The sequence below is a fragment of the Odontomachus brunneus genome, unplaced genomic scaffold, assembly GCF_010583005.1.
Source record: "Odontomachus brunneus isolate Ranch 3 - 2012 unplaced genomic scaffold, Obru_v1 Obru_scaffold_036, whole genome shotgun sequence".
NCBI classification, from domain to species: Eukaryota; Metazoa; Arthropoda; class Insecta; order Hymenoptera; family Formicidae; genus Odontomachus; species Odontomachus brunneus.
Genome location: NW_022639486.1, coordinates 1,753,871 through 1,766,045, shown reverse-complemented (window position 1 = coordinate 1,766,045; position 12,175 = coordinate 1,753,871). Strand labels below are relative to the sequence as shown.

Sequence of the window (12,175 nt, the reverse complement as noted above, 5' to 3'; positions counted from 1 at the left end):
TCTCTCTCTCTCTCTCTCTCTCTCTCTCTCTCTCTCTATGTATCTATCTATCTATCTCTCTTGCGTTAATTAGAGGTAGTATTATATATATATATATATATGTATATATATATATCGAGAAGTAGTTTTCGTCGTCAGAGCCGCTTGGAGTCATCGGGGGATTGTCTTGACACTTAAACGACAGGCATAATCGATGAGCAATCTTAATTATCTCTATCGGTATATAACCTTAGGTAAAGTCCTTAAAACGCTCGGGTAATCAATTAGGAGTCGAGTGAAAGGCTAGAAGTGCTACGAAACTCGCAATTGACTTAACTCGTTATAACCCGTTCGCGTGTCCGTGGAATTTGACGACGTTACGCTCGCGTCTTTCCGAATCGATGCTCTCAACGGAGACAATCGCGTTTGCCTTTTCCTCCTTCGGGTGTATAACGGGTTAATTTCAACGTCACGACGAAAGCGCTGCGTCGGCTCGACTGAGAGACGAAGCTCGTTGTGTCGAAATTGCGGGTGTACCGGCGCATTAGCGATTTTAATCAACGGACTGATTCTAACTTCCCCATTAGTGTCCTCGCGATCGATCTTGTCCGATCTGCTCTGTCGTCGATCTTATCTCGGCTATCCTCACACGTCAGTCGATAAGCGAGACGTTCGAAAGATCGCTCGTCACATTGCCGAATTTCCCATTCGCGTCACCCTGTACATTTGCGCTACTACGATATTCTATCAACCTTCGTTTAGTTAATTCATATATTTATTTAATTTTCTTCTCTGTGTCCTTCTCTTATTTTTTATCTTTTTCTCTCTCCTCCCTCTCTCTCTTTCTCTCTCTCTCTCTCTCTCTCTCCCTCTTTATCTTTCCGTGTTCGCCGCAGCTACTCGTTAATCGGGAACGATTCGACTCGCGAAAGTCGACTTAATCGTACATTAACGTTGTAGAAAGGAGATTTCAACATTTTCGTACAGGCAAAAATCTCATAGCTAATATACGTTTTAATATTATTATTGTTATCGTTAGTAGAGTAGTAGTAATATTATGTCATTTATCGTTATCCGTTAATCGTTATGGCTAACGTAATCATTATTATTATTATTTTGTTTTTCTTTTATTACAAGATTACAGTTTATATATAACAGCCCCGCGCGTATTAAGCTGAGTTGTCGGTTTTAAAGGCGCAAGTCACGTTAATGTCGCTTATCTCTCTTCCCCTTTTTCCCTCCCGGCCCTTTTTCTCTTCTCATCCCGGTCGTTTGTTCTAAAATGTTCAGTTTGTACGGAAATTTCATTGTCCGTCGCCGCTCTCGTCTGAGTTTTCGCGAATACGCCATATCGGCCGGAAATATAATGCGAGCCGGAAACAATCGCGAGCGAGGGAGAACTCATTAATCTTTTCGCAATCGATCGACGCAAATTTGAACTTTGCGAAACATCCGAAAAATGATCTCTTTCCTCAGAAACAAATAATCATTCTAAAATCAAATAAGAATGAGAGTATCTATTTCTGGTTCTCTCTCTTTCTCTCTTTTTTCTCTTTCGATTAAAATCACAAGGAGCCTAAGAGTACATCGAGATGTTGCGACATATAAAATCAAAAGAGCATTAGAGGTGAAATAAGCCGTCGCTATTAATCATGCGACTCTTAAACGCGCATAGACGATAATGAAAATACCGCGAATGATGGACAGTCTGGATGAGAGGAAATTCTCTCTCGATGTGAACCGAGAACTTTTACTCTTCACCGACGGCCAGAAACCAACCGAACGGCTAATGCCCTTTTAACTCGATGCATCGCGCTCCCTCGACGACACGAACTTACTGCTATTCATTATTCTCGAGTACGAAAGCGGCGGATTACACCATGCCCGAGAGGTACGTTTGCTGCGTTATATCTTCGTAGAGAACTGTCCGTGTCGAGTTCAAGGAGGTGGAAACATCTCACGCGAGGTATTATATGTCACGTTCCGCCTGAATTTAAAATTCGCTTTTTCCTTTATGCAAATTCGGACGTCCGAAGAATGAGTTTCTCACTTTGCCAGCGAGTCCTCGAATAATAACTCGAGCGATCCCCGCCAAGTGTGTTCCCGATGGCAATATTTTCCCCTTTCGTTTCCTCGTTAGAGAAATCGCGGAAAGAAGCCTATCAAACTCTATAACAACGTTTTCGCGCATGTTCGAAGCGAATACGCGCCACAACGGGAGAAAGGTTTCGGCCAAACTCCACCAAAAGTGATGGTGCTGGATTTCATTCGGCCGCGAACTTTGATTTAAATGCAACAGACTTCTCCTGTTCATCGATTTCTATCGCAATTTTCCTTTACACATCGAGCACTCGAAACCTCTCCTCGTCGAGCGCGAAATCGTCGCGATTCCGCGAGAATCGGAAGCCTCACGTCGTTTTCGTTAATTCTCAACGTGAAGATATATCCTAGCTACTTCCGCACGCGTAACGCGGAGAACGGTCGTCCCCGCCGTCGCTCACGCGGTGCGCTTGTTAATTTATTAGGAAAATAAACCAGCAGTCGTTAGCGACGAATTACAGTGAGCAATTTCTTCTCTGTCTTCGACGTGGAATTTCATTACGCGATATGTGTGTGTGATAGTACACATTTACAAGTATATAGTTAGTAGAACAAGTATAGTCGTGCACAGAGTACACACGCGTACGCCGTGGTACGCGTTTTATTATTTCTTCTTTATCTTCTTTTTCATTTTTTAATCTTTCTTTACTATCTAATCGTTAAACCTCACAATTACATTATTAAGATCACGCGTTCGTTTTCGCTAACTCGACTTTTTTTTTGATACCCGTAATGTTCTAGGACTCTCGTAATCCATGTACGTCGCTGCTTCTAGAATAATTTTACAGCTGCAATATAATTAACTCATTAATCGCGATATACGCTTCGAGATACGCGCGTGTTTGTCTCTCGCGTGACTATAATGAATTGGATCCGAGCGAACAAGCGAAGGCTCCATATCAAAGGAAATGCTACTTTCGGTAGCAGCGATGCGCGAATGAAATCATTCTCCTCCGGCGCGCACTGTGTGACTCGTAATAACACGGCCGCGTCTTGGGAACGTATCTTATTGACGATAATAATTACGGGAAAGAAGAGTCTGCACGCGAGGAATGTACAGCTCGCCGTGAAGATTGCACCGGATTCTTCGTCTACGATCTCTGCGATTTGGACCAATCGTTCCAATGTTCGTTCTTTTCCTGAAGAAAAGGATTCTTCAGTAAGAGAGCTAGACGAAACGAGACACGGAGTTGTTCGACCGCACTCCTCTACCGTTGACTCGTGTTGTATGCAAAAAACAGATGGCGTATTCGTATTACGTGGCTTGATTAATCGCAATGAATCGGCGTGGCTAATCGCCTTTCCACCAACTTGAACTACAGCAAACGCACGTAAAAAGAAACGATGGAGCCGGACGTCCTCATGCAGCGACAAAAATGATCAGAGCGTCAAGAATCTTCCGCTTTGCGCGCTTAACTATCTCGGAAACGGCACAACCAACGGCCTTCGTACGACCTCTCTGTCTCTCCTCTTTTCTCTCTCTGGAGGTGGAAAGATAATTACATATATATATATATATATATATATATATATATATATATATATATATATATATATATATAATTTTCTATTTGAGCTAAAACATTCGAGGAGTTCGTTCCGATTTCTGCACAACTGGAAAAGTAAGCTCAGCGGATCAAAAGTTCTTTCTCAAATACGTCGCACGGAACGCGCTCGTATGTAAAAATATAATCCGATCAGGATGACACGGCACCTGGAAACGAAATCGAAGGATGGAAAGTGAAAAGGTTTTAAATCGTTCTTTTTCTCCTTCAAGCAAACTCCTCGTTTTCCTCTTTCCACTTCCAGAGGCGCGGCGTGGCATCGGTTGCTCCAGTTTCGAGATACACGGAGAGTTCAGTTCCGCGTGCGTCTGTCTGATTCGCGCGAGAGCAGACGCACGACGTTTTGCGCTTGCCGAGCCGGTTGAAGGCTGAACGAGCTGGTTGCTAATTTTTATCGCAACGAATGACGAATGTGCGCCGGTATTAAAGCGTCGATGTCTCGAACTACGCGTCTTATTTTTATTTGCTTATTTATTTATTTTTTTCTTCTTTTAACGCATTATTTCCTCGACTTCTCGTCAGCTACTGCGACACTTACAATGATTAACCGCGTTTTCTCGTCCTACGCAACGTACTCTATCTGCCACACGACTTTAATGCAATTCAACGTGTTATTCTTATCTTCTCTCTTTTTTTATTCTTTTTAAACGTTTTTCTCGCGCGCTATAGAGATCAAAACACCGTCTTAAGGTTTTATCGCACTTATAATCCCCTGCTCGCCTCTCCCTCTGCCCCACTCCCACTGCCTATCTTCGCAATATCGTCAACAACGATCTCAATTATTTTAATAATCTTTAATAATTATTAAATGATAACGTGATTGGTTGTCGCGATTATCCAGTGCCGATGGCCGAAAAAATGTACAATACAACGTTGAGTTTGTCTCCCCGACGTCGACGGCTCAGTCGCCCGTCTACGAATTAGCCCTGTGTGAACCCCAAGAGCAACTTCCTTCTTTTAATCGGTCTTTCTCTACCCGTTAGCCGTTCTACGTGTCGCCTCTTTCGACTCCGTCGCTTCCGCGATTTTCTACTCGTGACTTACAAACGGCTCATAAATTTGCAGACGTGGCGTACGCCAATATTTTTGGGAATGCGTTTAGAAGAAGAGCCTCACGTTTTTCCCTCCTTCTCGTCTCTTTCGCGAGTCGAGACAAATGTCTGCCGTAATAAACCGGCTCTCGTTGATCGCGGTATTTAATATCGCAATGTTGATTCTCTCTACAAGAGACGAGTCGGACTGTCGCGCGAGATTATAAAAAATTAGTGTTCTCGAATTTGTATGTTGCTACCCGGTTATTGGATACGACCGTCGGCGGAAACGCGCGCCGTAATGTGTCTCCGAAGAGACAACAGCAGAATATGAGATGTCAAAGTCACGTTTTTTTTTTTTTAATAGGGTGGAAATAAAAATCCGCGCTTAATCTTCCTGTCGCGAAACGCCTAAAAAGAAGACACGATGTCGTCTCGCGGTAATGGTTTCTATAATGGAGATATTATAGTGGGGGAAAAGATTGAACTGTCAGACACAGAAAGATACGCGAGTGTCCTGTGTATAGAAGGTATGTCTGTGTGAGTTCACGTTTAATACGCACGATGCAAGTGATAACGATCCGTTTTCTCAGCGCGCAATCAGCCACAAATGCGTTCGTCTCATTTTCCAAAAATTCGAAAAGAGAGAGAAAAAGAGAACTCGACGATCGCGTTTTACGCAAAAATTTCGGCGTGTTCTGTCCACACGCGGTGCTTCGAACAGACCGTTCTCAGCGCAAAAATTAGCTATTCGAAACGTAAAACCGGATTACCATCGCAACCAAATTAATGTTGAGTGCGCCTCTCACACGTGTTTGACACAGAGTTGAGATTCACGCGAAATTTCAAGCTGCAAGATGAACATAATTAAAAGAGTGTTTCTCGTTAAAAAGTAAATGAATAAATGAACAGTCGGACAACTGCACTTGGCGCTGAACGCGGGACGAGAATGTGCGGATCGATGGCGAAGCGATTCGCTCTGCGGACATCAGGGAAAGAAGGTGTGTCGCTCGAAACTGAATATTCTGTTCGCGTTGTCACAAGCGAAGGTAGTTATCGAACAACCGTTAACCGTCCCTCATAATTTTCTCTCGCATCTCCTCCGCCCCATTTCCCGCATTTTTTTGCACGGCGTGTCCCTCGAGATCCTTCGAGGCTACCTCGCACAACCTATCCGAGAGAGTATTTATGTTACGCCACCGTCGCTTAAATCGTAGTACAAATCCCCCGTTTATTAAGTCGTCGTCGATTTTTACATACTAGTGATACGGATAAGAAAATTCACTGGCATTACTTAAATCTCCTTGGCAGTTCGTCATGTGTATTCTGAAAGTGTAACGTGTGCGTTTTACCCTTAAAGCCCGATCTCCTGTTTCTCCCCGTTCTCTTCTTCTTTTCGCATAAACTTTCTCGCACTCATTGTTTCTCTTTCTGATCGTTATACTGTTTCGCATGCACCTGAAGGAAACCATCCGAGTCGAAATTTTGATTCTACATGAATTCTTTAAACACAACGTCGAGTTTGAAAGATCAATGGAGAATCTCCAGATATAATACTGCACAGGCTATTATGCTATCTTGATGTTGAAAATGATTACTTAATACTGATTTCTTTATGTTGAAACTTAAAGAAACATCTATTCGATCATCATTTATTATTCGATTATCTCGATATTCTCTCTGCATTTAATATTTATTCTTACATTCAATAAGCAATGTATTAATTATGTAACTTGCTCAACTGCAGATAGAACATGTGCGATAAGCAAATAATAAATAATTAATATGAGCAAATAAAAAATAAACTATATTCACAATCCTTTCCTCATTATTTCTTTTCGCTGGAGATTCCATCAATAAGATTTCAAGCTCTTAAAAAAGTTGAAAAGAAAGGAGTTGTAAATGTAAAAGTAGCAATTGTGTATAGATTAGAGATTTAAATATAGATTTTCAGTACAAAAAGAAGGCTAAGCAGAAGTGAAAAGAGCGTTGGTTGATTCAAGCTGAAACTCGCGTTCAACGAAGCTTTTTTATTACAGAAACAGATATCAGCATTTGTGAGACATTCCTATTTGTAAATTATTTCACGATCTTTGATCGAGGAAATAATTAACCACAAATTCGTGTTTCCAAGTGTCGTTATTCGGCTTATGCATCTATGTCTTTTGTATGAAATAAATGCAGATTGACAAATAATCAGAAATTCATCAAGTTATGATTATTGATCAAATGTGTTACTTTTTTTTAATGCTGACCTTAAAGTAGATTCTAAATTTCGACTCGGATGTCTCCCTATTCTCGTCAAGCTCGTCAAACATCCTGTGCAAGAAATGATTTAACACACCTGGAAATATACGATATATCGTTGACCGACGTTCTGCGTCCTCTATCCTGGCTGTTCGATCGAGCATCCTGCTCCTAGCTGTTTCGTGGTTCCGGACGCTCGAATTAATACAACTCGATCGAAGGAATGCGTGTTATTAACTCACTTACGCGATGCCGACGAGAATTTAATTAAATACTTCAAAAGACGCCGAGATATTTTGATAACTCGAAATTGAAAATATCGTACCAATACATGTACTTCGTATCGCGGTACACGCGTTGCTCGTTGGCTAGAGACGTAATGACTTGGTCGCGGAAAATGTACGTTACACGCGCGCGAGTATCAAAACAATGGATAAAAATGTCGCGACGACGCGAGTGATTCCCTTTTTACCGACAACGATCGTCGCTCGTCAATGAGCGTCCGGACGACTATAATAATCAACATTCTCGAGATATCTCGGACTCTCAAAATTATTAAATTCTCAAAATATCAAAATGTGCGCACACACATTGCGCACTTCTTGCTAACAAACAGACGCTACTCTAACCAAAATTCGGCGTCGCGGATACATCTTTGTCATATTATTTATCTATCATTCTGATTACCACCGCGTTTCTAATATCCATGATTAACAAATCCCCGACAATTACTCACAGTTCTATTAATATTTGAGTGAGTGAATGGCAATAACAAGTGTAAGGCACGTTGTACCACACAAGTGGTAAGCTAAATAGAGTTAAATCATATGATTGATTTCGTTTCTCCTTCAAAATAAACAAGGATAGACATATGATTTAACTATTAGCTTAGGGCTCGGTTGGTACAACTGAGCCTAAGAGACGCCGACTCGACCGACAAGCACCGACTGTATATATCGAAAAATGAGATGATTATTCGATATTGATGTACTCACGATACCCTCCGATGATCGCCTATCGCTATGTTCGGCACTCCCGATACTTATTTACGCGTGAGACTCACTTTCGACGAGCAAAAGACGCGTAAAATGCGGAGCGATGTCGATCGATACGTTCACGACTGCTGCTCGGCGCGAAAAGATCGAAACCCAAGATGGCCGCCGAAAATTCGCGCTTCTATAACGATGCTCTCTACAACTCAGTTGCGCACTGCTTTACCATTCGATAGATTGATAAGTATCGATTATCGATCGATAGTTATTACACATTTTCGACCAGCTGTTTCTAACTACGTCTTTCTCTCGCCACTGTGAACTAATCCGGAAAATACGTCCCCGCTTTCCGGATTAATCAACAGTTATGTAAAGTGCACAATTAAATACGGATACGATTGACTGAAAATTATTAGTAACTATCGATCTATCGACGGCAATTTGCGGGACTAATTGTGTATTATGTATTGAGCGTTTCGCTTGCAATGTTCAACGATCGTCATTAATTAACGCGCGATAAATTAGTATCGCGTTTTCGATCGACTCGTATTTTCGTGTGGCACCATTGAGCGCCAAACCACGATAACATCCAAGAGCTAACTGCAGGATGGATTAGAGGACGCAGAATGTATCGATCGGTCTTCCACGATACTTACACAACTCCTTCTTTTCCACTTCTATTGAATTTCTATATCCTATTGACATTTCTGACGCCAATAGAAAATAATAATAAAGAGATTACGCAAAGAGAGACAGTTTGTTGTGTGTGTTTTATTTACTCATTTATATATTCCTAATAACCTTTAATAATTATTTAATATTAATTGATCGCAATACTCTATCTGCAGTTGAGTAAGTTACATAATTAATCCATTGCTTATTGAAATTAAAATTTGAGATTTGAATAAATGCAGGTAGAGACTATTGAGATAATCAAATATTAAATAATTCCTAAATAAGTATTTCTTCTAGCCTCAACACAACAGCGGTTGTATCAATCAATTGTAACATCAATTGTAGCCTTGTGTAGTGTTACACTTCCAGATGCTCTCTTAACCTTTCAGGTTCAATGAAACTTGCATGATTAATATGAAAAAAAATTTCGACTCAGATGGTGTCCGTAATCGACATTCTCGAGCGCCTTCTTCCGCGTCTCGTCGTAGACGAGGACCGACGTTAAATCCGCGTACAGTAATCCCCGAATATTTTGTTTTCGGAATGTCGCTGATCTTATACCTTCTCGAGGATCCCGGTTGAGAAATTAGAAACTTTAATTACATCCATCTTTGAGCACCAGCGTTTACATCTTCGACGTTTCACATTATTGCGAAATTTATATTCCTCGAATATTCACATTTCCGGGCTGATCCTCTCAGATTTACGCGAGTCTTTATGCGAACTCGCGGAAACATTACGAAACATTTACGTGGGCAGCCCACAGTCGGCGTAGGAGCTCTTTAATACTTAATACTTCTCGCGTGTGTATTCGGGGATTCCTGCATCAACATTAGCCCTCGACCGCAGCGGGTATCTTTAATTCATCGGCAAGTCGCACTTCTACGCGCATCGTCGCTCATGTAACGTTGCGTGCATACACGTACGTGTGTATGTGCGTTCGTGTACGTGTGTATGTATGTGTGTATGTGTAATACATCCCCAAGTGTAGTCGCGGAGGACAGAGTCGAATACATGTCTTGATTCGACCGGTTCACGTTCTACTTCAGAGAACGTGTAGAACTCGTAATCGTACCTCTCGTAGAACTTAATCGTTTAACTCGTCCGAGGAAATGTACCGTTTCGGCCGTGCAAGCTGTTACCATAGCCACGTCGACTGCTCTCAGGGATGCGTGTACAAACCGGTGTGCGTGTCACGCGTGCGCTCCACTCCCGCGTGTATCCGTGTGTCTCCCCGTTTTCTCTCTTTCTGCCTCTTCCTCATTCTCCCTCTTTTTGTCCCTCTCTTTTTGTCTCGCGCCGTCTAGACGTGTGTGTTTATGTGTTTCGCTAAGGCGTCCTCGTGGGATAATAATACGATGAAATTTACCATTACTATTACGTAATTATTATTAGTACTATTATCGTTATCTTCATTATCGATAGCGTTATTATTTTCATTTTCACCAGTATTATGTATATCGTAAAGAAACAAAGTTACTCCCCGTATTGCTTTCTTCCTAACGCGCAGGTCTCCGAAACGAAGCGGCGTACGAACTCGAAGACGAGCACCCACAAGCCCGGTCCGGCGGGACTCGATCGACGGGAAGGGCGGGCGTATCACCGGGGTGGCGTCGCGCGCGATCCCCGTCAACCTCGACGCCGACGTCGACGCCGGCGACGGCGTGCGGCGCGCGTCCCTCGCCGACTCCGGAACCACCGGCGGCAGCCTGGCTTTTCTGAATCACGTGACGATAATGTGCGGCGCCGACAGCAGGACGGTGATGGTAGCGATGATGGTGAACAGAGTAAAAATGATTAGGCACATCCTGTCGATCACCATCGCCGCGAACTTCCAGTCGTTCGTCACCTTCGTGTTTTCATCCTCGCTCTTCAATTGATTCGTTATTATCTGCAACGAGACGGACGCACTATCGTCGTGATCAAATTTTCGAGTGGCAAGGCGTTATCGTTCTCACTTGCAGTTGGTTTCTGGACGGAAGATCTTTGGATCTTTTTAGATCTGGAGTCTTATGGTGGAGCTATAGGACGGCAGATTTCTTGGATGGTGAGAGGTTTCCGAAGTCTGGCATGTTTTGATCTTTGAGTCTTGGAAGTCAAGAATCTAGATATTCAGGAATCCGGAGATGTAAAAGAAGGAAACGAATTCAAGGACTTAGGTATTCAAGGCATTCATCGAATCGCTTTAATTCGTCATTAGCTGGAACCGCATTGAGTTTGAGTCCTTAAAACCTTGGGATTTTTTTAAGAGTTTGGCACTTTAATATTTTTATGTCTTAGTAATTTTAGATCTTTGCATCCTTGAGATCGAGGAATCTAAATACTGAAAAGTTTGGGAAGCAAAGATTTGGTGGATTCGAAACATACGAGTCGCTCTTACCTTGATTTCCTTCAGTATTAGCACGAGCTCGTAGCGGGCGCAGAAGCACGCGTTCTGGAGTATCGTCTCGACCTGCGGCGTCGGCGCGTCCTGCGGATGCGGGTGATGGTGCGGCGTGTGACTGATCTGGTGTCCGGGATACGACGAGTGCGGCAACGGCGTCGCGTGCTGATGGTGCGGTGTCGTGGCCGCGTGGCTGTGATGATGATGGGGTGTCGTGTGTATGTGGCTATGGCCATGACCCATCGTGTGTGCGTGGTGCGGCCCGGGTGTGCTGTATACATTGTTCAGCAGGTTGTTGTGTGACGCCAGCGCGTTGTCCTCCAGGTCCAGCACATTCGCCAGAAGGGACTTGCTGCTTCTCTGATGAAGTTCCAGGTCACCGTACGACTTGCTCGCGCCTGGCGCAAGATGGGATTAATTTATGAGGTTACAGATGAATTGTGCAATTACGAGAGAAAAAGAGAGAGAGAGAGAGACTGCCTTACCCGTGACCGGAGATGGCTTCTGCGATTTTTGCACTTCCTTTTCTTCTTTCTCGACGGGCCTTGACATACGGAGTATGCAGGGCAGCCAGTACAAGAAAACGACTTTAACCTACAATATAATTCAGTTAACGATATATTTTCATATCCAATTATCCACTGTAACTAATTATCGCAATAATCAAAATTTATCTCTTAGAGAGTTTCCGACTACCAACGTTATATTTTTTTTTAATATTCCCTCATTGCTGAAGAAAATATTTACGTTACTATTCATCTCGATAAAACTGTTAATACGTAAAAATGTGGTTATCATAATAGCCGAATGGAATTCAAATAAATGAAATTTAAAAGTCATTTGCGTACTTTCACGCGCGTTCTTTGTAATTTTTATTTTTCTTTTTGATGCTTTTCGTTGAGTTTCGTGACTCAGAAGAACTCACGTTCATTAATTTGACTTAACATGCATTTTGCACGTAGAAATTTGATCGCCCGCAAATCATCGTGTGTCAATTCCCGAAATTTACATCCTAATTAACGTGACGTCCGGCAGGAAAAATTTGATTATGCGACATGATTTATTATCGCGATGCGCATTCAGTAGAGTGACCCTTAATTATCTGCCCATAAAATTCCCGATTTACTCACGATGAAAAGACAAAGAGAGAGAGAGAGAGAGAGAGAGAGAGAGAGAGAGAGAGAGAGAGAGAGAGAGAGAGAG

The 12,175-nt window shown here is 42.5% G+C and overlaps 1 protein-coding gene across 8 annotated transcripts in view; it reads right to left on the bottom strand.

The window, feature by feature from the left end:
* Window positions 1–47: 47 nt before the first annotated feature.
* LOC116843894 (neuronal acetylcholine receptor subunit alpha-7-like) overlaps window positions 48–12,175 on the bottom strand; it is a 225,540-nt gene continuing 213,412 nt past the window's right edge. For all 8 annotated transcript variants that reach the window (XM_032814786.1, XM_032814782.1, XM_032814788.1 and 5 more), the window contains 3 exons: window positions 11,458–11,566; window positions 10,970–11,370; window positions 48–10,480 (listed from right to left, as the gene is read on the bottom strand). In XM_032814786.1, the coding sequence (XP_032670677.1) occupies window positions 10,313–10,480; window positions 10,970–11,370; window positions 11,458–11,566 (678 nt within the window). In that variant the 3' untranslated portion in view covers window positions 48–10,312. The remainder of the gene's footprint in view (window positions 10,481–10,969; window positions 11,371–11,457; window positions 11,567–12,175) is intronic.